The 11,604-nt window shown below is 42.7% G+C and overlaps 1 protein-coding gene across 2 annotated transcripts; it reads left to right on the top strand.

Moving 5' to 3' along the window:
- The first annotated feature begins 2,697 nt into the window (after window positions 1-2,697).
- si:dkey-106l3.7 (uncharacterized) lies at window positions 2,698-11,197 on the top strand. 2 transcript variants are annotated; one of them, XM_029709216.1, is made up of 7 exons: window positions 2,708-3,465; window positions 5,604-5,768; window positions 7,554-7,737; window positions 7,845-7,924; window positions 8,611-8,708; window positions 9,437-9,554; window positions 10,485-11,197. In XM_029709216.1, exons 1-6 carry the CDS (start codon window positions 2,803-2,805, stop codon window positions 9,519-9,521), a joined length of 1,275 nt encoding a protein of 424 aa, XP_029565076.1. In that variant the 5' UTR covers window positions 2,708-2,802; the 3' UTR covers window positions 9,522-9,554; window positions 10,485-11,197. The 2 variants fall into 2 exon arrangements, with proteins under 2 accessions (XP_029565077.1, XP_029565076.1); XM_029709217.1 differs by lacking the exons at window positions 9,437-9,554; window positions 10,485-11,197 and having other exon boundaries at window positions 2,698-3,465; window positions 7,847-7,924; window positions 8,611-8,625.
- The last annotated feature ends 407 nt before the right edge of the window (window positions 11,198-11,604 follow it).

Below are 11,604 nucleotides of genomic sequence, written 5' to 3'. Positions count from 1 at the left end.
GTGATTAGTCAAAAGATGGCTGAGTTATTGACAAATCCAAAATCAGATTTCATGTGTCCATTTAAACCACTGTAAATCCACTTCCACAGTGGCAGGATAGTTCTTGCATGATAAAGTGCTTGCTTTGTTATCCAGCTGATCTTGTGTCCTTTCTATCATCATGTGAACCCCGTTCATTGCTGCTTGCATCTATATTTATTATTATCATCATCATAGGGCATGTGTAGAAAAAAATGTAATACATACATACATACAGTGGGGGAAAAAAGTATTTGATCCCCTGCTGATTTTGTACGTTTGCCCACTGATAAAGAAAGGATCAGTCTATCATTTTAATGGTAGGTTTATTTGAACAGTGAGAGACAGAATAACAATAGAAATATCCAGAAAAACGCATGCCAAAAATGTTATAAATTGATTTGCATTTTAGTGAGGGAAATAAGTATTTGACCCCCTCTCAATCAGAAAGATTTCTGGCTCCCAGGTGTCTTTTATACGGGTAACGAGCTGAGATTAGGAGCACACTCTTAAAGGGAGTGCTCCTAACCGCAGCTTGTTACCTGTAAAAAAGACACCTGTCCAGCAATCAATCAATCAGATTCCAAACTCTCCACCATGGCCAAGACCAAAGAGCTCTCCAAGGATGTCAAAGACAAGATTGTAGACCTACACAAGGCTGGAATGGGCTACAAGACCATCGCCAAGCAGCTTGGTGAGAAGGTGACAACATTTGGTGCGATTATTCGCAAATGGAAGAAACACAAAATAACTGTCAATCTCCCTCGGCCTGGGGCTCCATGCAAGATCTCACCTCATGGAGTTGCAATGATCATGAGAACGGTGAGGAATCAGCCCAGAACTACACAGGAGGATCTTGTCAATGATCTCAAGGCAGCTGGGACCATAGTCACCAAGAAAACAATTGGTAACACACTACGCCGTGAAGGACTGAAATCCTGCAGCGCCCGCAAGGTCCCCCTGCTCAAGAATACATATACATGCCCGTCTGAAGTTTGCCAATGAACATCTGAATGATTCAGAGGACAACTGGTGAAAGTGTTGTGGTCAGATGAGACCAAAATGGAGCTCTTTGGCATCAACTCAAATCGCCGTGTTTGGAGGAGGAGGAATGCTGCCTATGACCCCAGAACACCATCTCCACCGTCAAACATGGAGGTGGAAACATTATGCTTTGGGGGTGTTTTTCTGCTAAGGGGACAGGACAACTTCACCGCATCAAAGGGACGATGGACGGGGCCATGCACCGTCAAATCTTGGGTGAGAACCTCCTTCCCTCAGCCAGGGCATTGAAAATGGGTCGTGGATGGGTATTCCAGCATGACAATGACCCAAAACACACGGCCAAGGCAACAAAGGAGTGGCTAAAGAAGAAGCACATTAAGGTCCTGGAGTGGCCTAGCCAGTCTCCAGACCTTAATCCCATAGAAAATCTGTGGAGGGAGCTGAAGGTTCGAGTTGCCAAACGTCAGCCTCGAAACCTTAATGACTTGGAGAAGATCTGCAAAGAGGAGTGGGACAAAATCCCTCCTGAGATGTGTGCAAACCTGGTGGCCAACTACAAGAAACATCTGACCTCTGTGATTGCCAACAAGGGTTTTGCCACCAGGTACTGAGTCATGTTTTGCAGAGGGGTCAAATACTTATTTCCCTCATTAAAATGCAAATCATTTTATAAAATTTTTGACATGCGTTTTTCTGGATTTTTTTGTTGTTATTCTGTCTCTCACTGTTCAAATAAACCTACCATTAAAATTATAGACTGATCATTTCTTTGTATGTGGGCAAACGTACAAAATCAGCAGGGGATCAAATACTTTCCCCCCCCACTGTACATATATTCAAATATCATATTCCTGAGTGACAATTGCATTTCACATCAGTGTTTACAGGTGCCGATTCTGCCTGTACACTCAAAACAGATTAGTTATGTGTAAATCCAAATAGAAAATAAGCGAGTGGCAGCCTATGTATAGGCTATGCTTGTGTAAGTAAGTGGCTCAGATAGGTCACAGCCTTTGGAGTTTTAGGCCACGTACAAACTTCATGAATGAGTGACAACCGACAATATTGTGTGGACATCTTGATGTATAGGTCTTGTTTGTGTCTGTGAGCTGATGAGACATACCGCCACTATTCACGAGGGAACTGGAATGTTGATCCTTATCAGAATAACCAGACACGAAGGCTCCTTCTACGCATTCCAGGTTCTGAATCTGAGATGCTTTACCTAGATTATGTCTTATCAGTCTACGTCTTGTCACACCTCACATCACACCTACCCACTCACGTACATGACAAACCTCTCTGTTATGTAAGGTATTATTGTCCAAAAAGATTGATCTTTCATCAGCAGTTAACTGGTTGAGAGGCACCACAGTCAGTCTGTGGGACTGACACATGGTGTTGCTATCACTTTGGCCTTGTCATGGCTTGCCCCTGTCATACCTGAGTTTCATGGTGTTTGGTGGGGGAGTTGGGGGCTCAAGTGAGCGTGAGTCATACTCCCAAGACAAACCACAGAGATATGCCAGCGAACAGCCGCTCCACACAGGCCTCCATATGCATGCAGCATCAGTGCCGTGACAGGATGATTGATGAGGAGGTGTGTCATAAGAATGCAGGCGGACCGTCAGGGATATTTCAAATTCTACATCCCAAACTCACTTCGGTTAATGACTATGTGGGCGTCTCTAAACCAGAGACTTTTCATTTTCCTCCTCGTGCTGCTACCATTTAGCAGAAGAAGAGTGAAGAGGAGGGGACAGGAATTGGGTTTTTGAAATGGATTTCATGCGCTTTAGCCATCTTCCGGAGACCTGGGTGATTGAGGGCCCCCAGGAGAGAGTAGCTGTGGAGGGCCAGTGGGAAGGAGGTGAATCTGGAGATTCCATCACGCTTTCAGGGGCCACTTTCATGTCTAAATCTAACGTGGGGACACTGATGCGGTCTGATACAGAGGATTCTGGGGTGGAGATCTGTTCTGAGGCTTCTCTCCCCTCCTCTCCTCCCTCTGTGTCCATGAGTAATACAGATATTGATCCTACAGTCAGTGACGAGGATGGATTCCCCTCTACCTCTCCTCCATGCTCTCCTGTCTTCTCTCTGCCATCTTCCTGCTCCTCTTCCCCCCTGTCCCTCTGCCCCAGGGCTCAGCGGCACAGGGAGCTGGCTGCGGTCGTGCACCTAAAATTGGAGCAGGCACTGAGGAGGGCAGACTCTGGAGACAAAGACGCTGTGCCCCTACAGCGGTGTCACACGGCTTCACTACCATCACCTCACTCAGTGACCCATATACAGAGGGCAGGTCACAGGTCAGGGAGTGCTGGTCTGAGGAGGACAGTCAGCCAGTCAGTAGTGGAAGAGCAGGCCTCAACGGCTGTGCTGCAGCACAGAGGAGGGCTCTGCCCACATCACAACACTCTGCCTGCTCAGACTGACACAGAGGTAGGTTTATATTGAAAGGAGTTGTTTACTTCAATCTCATGATTCTCTGACTGTTTTCTTACCTTCAAAGTAGTAGTGGTTCAGAGTGTTGTGCCAAAAGGTTGCTGGTTCGAATCCCCGAGCCAACTAGGTGAAAAATCTGTCGATGTGCCCTTGAGCGAGGCACTTAACCCTAATTGCTCCTGTAAGTTGCTCTGGATAATAGCGTCTGCTAAATGACTAAAATGTCAATGTAATCTAGAGTTTGGGACTAGACAGTGATCCATAGTGTTGCGTTTTCTTCCAAAATCTCAGCCAGCTGAATGTTTGTTTGGCAATTTTTTCCTCTTCTTGCTTGTATAGGACATTTTCAGTAGTCATTTGAAAGTTTATTCCCAAATGTACATTAGAATCGGACTGTTATCGCTGTTGTTGTTGTTATGACATATGTTATTACACAAAAACATATTACACAATATGCCGGACAGAAGTCCATTGTCATGTTCAAGCGGTATACCGAGCATAAATCCTTTCATGTCTTTTTTTACAATGAACTGAAGGAATGTCTGGGAGGAAATGAGCGTTTTACCATTACCACAGTGAACAGTTGCAACACACACACAGTTAGACACACAGAAAAACAAACACTAATTGCATCGACTGAATCAGTCGTGTCTGTAGGTTGTCATCTTTCAAATATGTTAGCTTTTTTTAGGAACTCAGACTTTTAACTTACTGCTGCTGAGACTTGTAATAGTAGAATGTATTTTCGACATTTTGTAGTGCATGGGCAGTTTTCTTCTTGTTATGTCATTCACTGACAGACCTTGGAGAGCTATTTTAAACCTGTCAAATCAGATGTCCAGCTGATCAATTGCTGGCTATGTTAGCTGGTTAGCCTGACTTTCTCATCTAGCTATCTAAATATTGTAGTTATCATGACAAGATTACGTGCCCAGGGGCTTCAACGCCCCCAGGGGGCCCACATTGATTTTGTTGAGTCACTCAGGTACCATAGCACACACAAGACATGGCAAAACGTGTATACTTGCTGGAAAATATGTTTAAAACTGCAACATTTTCTTTCAGCCTCATGGCCAAATGTGTAGAATTGCGGGGAATGATCTTTAAAATGGCAACATTTTCTCTCCGCCAACAAGAAGGGTGGGAACAGTTTGAACAATTTGGGGTTGCATGGGTCACGAGGTGGTGTTTGTTACTATGCCGGTAAATGACAGTATCCATCCGGGCCTACAGTCTGTTGTAGAGTATCAGACAGTGAACCAGTCTGTCCAGGTGAGCAACAGGAATGAGTGGAATGGAGCCAAGCTGGTGTGGTGCTGCCTGGGAAGATGGAGTGTGTGGGTGATGTGCTGAGCAGTCTGCTGTGTTGTTGATAAGACTGTGACGGACATGTCACGCTTCTGCGTCAGATGGCAAAGCGAGGGCAGTCCCATTGGGGAAAAATTCTTTATTTACTAATTTTGGCGGAGATAATATTTAATCGTTATACAAATGATCCGTTTTCTGCACCAAGGATTCCTCTTTGTATAGTTATTATCCAGTGGTCATGTAGTGTTGACAATGTTTGGTGTAATGAAGCAAAGAGATGCTTGTGTTTCATGTTTGCCTCAGTAATAGAGGATCATTAAGTCTTATTAAATGGGGATATTAGTCGGTGTATGTGGAGGTCTTTGCTCTCGCCAGGACTCAGAGACTGGGTGCTGAGTGTTTTTGAGGAGGGCAAAGACCAGTTAAAGGCCACCTCATTAGCTTAGCTCTCTTTGGGGAAGAAATATATTTCCTGCTCCTAATGATGGTGCACTTTATGTATTTGTATTTATTAAGGATCCCCATTAGCTAGTCTTCCTGGGGTCCAGCAAAATTAAGGCAGTTACACAATTTTAAAAACATTACCATACATTCACAACAGATTTCACAACACGTTAAGTGTGTGCCCTCAGGCCACTACTCAACTACCACGTATCTACAACAAATGTGCATTGCTGATTAGTTAGGTCTGCTGCCCCAGAAGTCATAGCTTTAGATTGCTAATCTATTCAGAGCAATAAATGTTTTGTGAAGTAATACACCAGGGTTAATTTACTGTATACTTTTCCATGTGCACTGTTATCTTCCTGCATGTGTTGTCTTTACAGATCAGGGAGAAGGATGTGTGTGAGGAGGAGTATGAGGGGTTCACCCCTGGGCTGGGCTACCTGGAGCAGGTATGCCGGATGCTGGAGGAGATCGCCAGGCTACAGCTACGTAACCAAGGGTTACAGGTGGAGATGGATGCTCTCCGGGAGCAGCAGCGGAGCCAGGTAAAAAGATATGTTGACATTTGGCATCTCAGGATTATGTGTAAATAAAGAATTATGTGGATGAAGCTATAAACAAGTCAATATTTGACTAGATGTGCTGTGACCATTGACAGTCAGTGTAACAGGTACAGTTGAAGTCGGAAGTTTACATACACTTAGGTTGGCGTCATTAAAACTCGTTTTTCAACCACTCCACAAATTTCTTGTTAACAAACTGTAGTTTTGGCAAGTCGGTTAGGACATCTACTTTGTGCATGACACAAGTCATTTTTCCAACAATTGTTTACAGACAGATTATTTCACTTATAATTCACTGTATCACAATTCCATTGGGTCAGAAGTTTACATACACTAAATTGACTGTGCATTTAAACAGCTTGGAAAATTCCAGAAAATGTCATCATGGCTTTAGAAGCTTCTGATAGGCTAATTTACATCATTTGAGTCAATTAGAGGTGTACCTGTGGATGTATTTCAAGGCCTACCTTCAAACTCAGTGCCTCTTTGCTTGACATCATGGGAAAATCAAAAGAAATCAGCCAAGACCTCAGAAAAGAAAATTGTAGACCTCCACAAGTCTGGGAGCAATTTCCAAACGCCTGAAGGTACCACGTTCATCTGTACAAACAATAGTACGCAAGTATAAACACCATGGGACCACGCTGCCGTCATACCGCTCAGGAAGGAGATGCGTTCTGTCTCCTAGAGATGAATGTACTTTGGTGCGAAATGTGCAAATCAATCCCAGAACAACAGCAAAGGACCTTGTGAAGATGCTGGAGGAAACAGGTACAAAAGTATCTATATCCACAGTAAAACGAGTCCTATATCGACATAACCTGAAAGGCCGCTCAGCAAGGAAGAAGCCACTGCTCCAAAACCGCCATAAAAAGCCAGACTACGGTTTGCAACTGCACATGGGGACAAAGATCGTACTTTTTGGAAAAATGTCCTCTGGTCTGATGAAACAAAAATAGAACTGTTTGGTCATAATGACCATCGTTGTGTTTGGAGAAAAAAGGACGAGGCTTGCAAGCCGAAGAACACCATCCCAACGGTGAAGCATAGGGGTGGCAGCATCATGCTTTGCTGCAGGAGGGACTGGTGCACTTCAGAAAATAGATGGCATCATGTGGCAGGAAAATTATGTGGATAAATTGAAGCAACATCTCAAGACATCAGTCAGGAAGTTAAAGCTTGGTTGCAAATGGGTATTCCAAATGGACAATGACCCCAAGCTTACTTCCAAAGTTGTTGCAAAATGGCTTAAGGACAACAAAGTCAAGGTATTGGAGTGGCCATCACAAAGCCCTGACCTCAATCCTATAGAAAATTTGTGAGCAGAACTGAAAAAGTGTGTGCGAGCAAGGAGGCCTACAAACCTGACTCAGTTACACTAGCTCTGTCAGGAGGAATGGGCCAAAATTCACCCAACTTATTGTGGGAAGCTTGTGGAAGGTATCCCAAAACGTTTGGCCCAAGTTCAACAATTTGAAGGCAATGCTACCAAATACTAATTGAGTTTATGTAAACTTCTGACCCACTGGGAATGTGATGAAAGAAAGAAAAGCTGAAATAAATCATTCTCTCTACTATTATGCTGACATTTAACATTCTTAAAGTAAAGTAGTGATCCTAACTTACCTAAGACAGGGAACTTTTACTAGGATTAAATGTAAGGAATTGTGAAAAACTGAGTTTAAATGTATTTGGCTAAGGTGTATGTAAACTTCCGACATCAACTGTAATTAACCAACATTTGACTTGATGTTTCTATCCGTATAGAATTCAGAACGCAACCAGTGTGACTTCAAGGCTTCTGAGGAAGGCGGCCCCTCTGCCAATGAAAGACTTGAAGTCAAAGATTATGAGGACTTACCCTACCAATCATCTGATAGCAATAGTAATGTGCATCAGCATTTTCGACTTAGGTCAACATCGGACATAACACTCATGATGGGACATCTAAGTGAGTTACAATCCAATGTTAATTTCCCCAGTGTAAACAGTAAAATACTGTGTCATCATTGGGGTATTTAGGTTGCAACTGCAGGTTTTGAATTGTGTGTGTTCTAGAGAAGGGGAAGGAAGTGTCTGGAAGGAGGTACCGGACTATAGAGTATCTACTTGAGCATCCCGAGGATGATGAAAAGCAGGTGAGATGATGTGAACTCAACTCACACACGCACACATACACACACACACACACACGCACATACACACACACACAAGCATGCATATATGCACAAACACACACAAGAACAAGCATACATGTATGCATGAACACACGAACACAAGCAAGCACGCACACACACACACACTTACTTATATTGTATACACACTGAAATAGACACAATTGTACACTTCTGCTACTCGCTGTTTGTCTGTTACCTATGCGTAGTCACTTCACCCCCACCTACATGTACAGATTACCTCAACTAGCCTGTACCCCTGCACACTGACTCGGTACCGGTGCCCCCTGTATATAGCCTTGTTATTGTTATTCTTATTGTGTTACTTTTTATTATAACTTTTTATTTTAGTCTACTTGGTAAATATTTTCTTCGTCTTGAACTGCACTGTTGGATAAGGGTGTGTAAGTAAGCATTTCATGGTAAATTTTACACTTGTGTTCTGCGCATTTGGCAAATAAAGTTTGATTTGATTTTGATTTTAAGCTATATTTTTGTATTTGTGTGTGTTGCTAGATGCATGCAAACCTATGGTAGAGTATGTATGTGTGAAAGTGTGCTTGTATGCTTGTGTCTATGTGTAAATGTTTTTTGAATGAGTCTGCATCAATGTCTCTGTTGACAAATATCTACTGTATGTTTCTCTCCAGGAAAAAGAAGAAGCAGGAAAGAAAGAACAGGGAAGTAGGACAAAGACCTGGAAGCTGAAGATTGGCTCTCTGAAGAGGGAGACCACAGAGAAAAGCAGGTGAGACAACATTGACACCTAGAGGACAGTGTGTGTGTGTTGTCATACTGTGCATGATGCTCTTAGAAAATGTCCATGGCTGCTCTAACATGGCAGCCAAATGGGAATGATGCACTGTTGCATAGATAATGCAGAGTGTGCTGAGGAGCTGTGGAGAGCACATATTTAGCCTAGGCATCTGTTCATGAAAATTCACTCTGACCCATCCCAAATGGCCTCTTTGTTTACAATCACACATAGGCTTATGTTAGTGGCCTACCTCAGTTTCGCGAGGCCCCCTGCAAGGTCTTTCTGCCCCCCCAAAAATATGTTTTAGGACTTCTACACATTTTGCCATGGGGCAGAGAGAAAAATGTGCAACTTTATAGCTAATCTCATGCTATTTTGCACATTTTGCCAAGAGGCTAAGAGAAAATTGTGTAGTTTTAAAGCTAATTTCCTGCTATTCTACACATTTTGCCATGAGGCAGAGAGAAAATGTTTCAGTTTTAAAACTAATTTCCTGTCACTCTAAACATTTTGCTATGGCTTATGACGTGTTCATATGCTATCTTGGGGGGAAAGGCCCCCAAACAGTGCTTGTGGGGCCCCCCACAATGGGGGCTCCGGAGTGGGATGTGGTACACCAGTGCTCGCTGTACATCTAAGGAATTATGTTGTAAGACATAAATATTAATTTCAGTGTAATCTTTAATGGTTCTGGTGCATGATTTGTCTTTCACATAAAGCCAACAGATGAATTCATCCGTGAAGAAAGCTAGCGGGCGTTGGTTGGGACAGCTGTTCAGGAGCAGGAAAGCTGTGCCAGAATGAGAAGAGCAGAATGTTCCAACATTACAGTCATTGGTAACATTCCTCCTCTAAGACTTGGAGAATGAGGACACATACTGTAGCACTTTTTGCACCAAGCTGTGGAGGAATAGGACTCAAATCTATTTAGTCATCTCATTATATGGATATTGACATGTATATTTATTGTCTAATTCTTAGTAATTAAATATGAATTTTAATGTGATCACAGTGATCATTGTCCCACAGTATGTTTTAAAGATACCAAACAGCAAAATACGCAGTAAGGCCTGAGGGGGTGTGGTATATGGTCAATATACCATGGCTAAGGGCTGTTCTTCCGTACGACGCAACGCTGAGTGCCTGGATACAGGCCTTAGCCATGGTATATTAGCCATATATTACAAACCCCGAAGGTGCCTTATTTTCTATTATAAACTGGTTACCAACGTAATTAGAGCAGTAAAAATAAATGTTTTGTCATACCTGTGGTATACGGTCTGATATACCACGGCTTTCAGCCAATCAGCATTCAGCTCTCGAACCACCCAGTTTATAATCTGATTTAGCCACTCTCTCTTGTATTCAGGATCCTGAGTTGGCTCTAGAAAATGTCTCCTCCATATTTTTTCACTCCATATACACGCCCCTTTTAAACAATTCAGAGGTAAAGATAAATATAACCGTTGGTTTTCTTATGAGCTATCTGAGCTCATTAAGATGTAAAATCAGACCTGGGCCAAAGCAAGGAAAACTGAAAGGTGTCAATCTGACAATCTTTCGGACAACTGAGAAACAGATGTACTATCTCCATTACGAAAGCTATACTGAGCAAAAATATAAACGCAACATGTAAAGTCTTGGTCCCATTTTTCATGAGCTGAAATAAAAGATCCCCCAAATCTTCCATAGAACTAAAAGCTTATTTCTCAAAAATGTTGTAAATGTTCAATTCCCTACCATAAGCCACCTCTAATGTCGTTTTAGAGAATTTGGCAGTACATCCAACTGGCCTCACAACCGCAGACCACGTGTAACCACACCAGCCCAGGACCTCCACATCCCTCTTCCATCACCTGCAGGATCGTCTGAGGAGGGGGAGGGGGAGGGGGGGTGCTGAGGAGTATTTCTGTCTGTAATAAAGCCCTTTTGTGGGCTCCCAAGTGGGTGGGCCTATGCCCTCCCAGGCCCACCCATGGCTGCGCCCCTGCCCAGTTGTGAAACCCATAGGTTCAGGCCTATTGAATTTATTTAAATTCCTTCTATGAACTGTAACTCAGTAAAATCTTTTAAATTGTTGCATGTTGCATTTATATTTTTGTTCAGTATAAATCAAGCTATTTTTTTAAGCTCTATCTCAGGATTTTGAAAAACAGTAAATGCACTGAAGCATGCAAATTCCTCTTCTTCCCTGCCTAATCAAGTCCTGTCTGAATCTGGCATTATAACTGAGAAGAATGGGATAAGTGATGCTTTTAATCGTCATTTTATCTCGGCAGGCTTTTTACTTGAGAGAAACGGTGGTTTAATTGACCCTGGTCAGTCAATAGACTGCTCTTCACTCTGCCAGCCTCTCACTGACTCGACAGTTAACCCGTCAACTTGTAGTTAATCTTTGTTTTCATTTAAACATTTTACTACCTGTGATGTGCTAGATGCCTTGCTTATGATTGATGTAAATAAAAATACACTGTGACTGATATGCTTGGTCCATTTTTGCTGCAGCTCTCTGCCCCCCTGATTGCTGAATCATTAACCCATATTTTAACCTGATGATTATATCTGGTACTATCCCCAACGTTTGGAAGGTGGCCCATGTACTCCCCCTTCACAAAAGTGGTGACCCTTGTGAACTAAATAATTATCGCTCTATTTCTAAACTTTCTTGCCTAGTTAAAATATTAGAATCCTTGAATAATTCTCAGCTAAGATCCTTCTTATTGTTGAAATGTATTCTAATTGTACATCAGTAGGGTTTTAGACCAGGTCATAGCACTATCTCTGCTGCATCCCTAGTTATTTACGTTTACATTTTAGTAATTTAGCCGATGCTTTTATCCAGAGCGACATACAGGACGAATTAGGGTTAAGTGCCTTGCTCAACGGT

This window comes from Salmo trutta, chromosome 23, assembly GCF_901001165.1.
Source record: "Salmo trutta chromosome 23, fSalTru1.1, whole genome shotgun sequence".
In the NCBI taxonomy this organism is placed as follows: domain Eukaryota; kingdom Metazoa; phylum Chordata; class Actinopteri; order Salmoniformes; family Salmonidae; genus Salmo; species Salmo trutta.
This window is presented reverse-complemented; position numbering and strand designations above follow the sequence as displayed.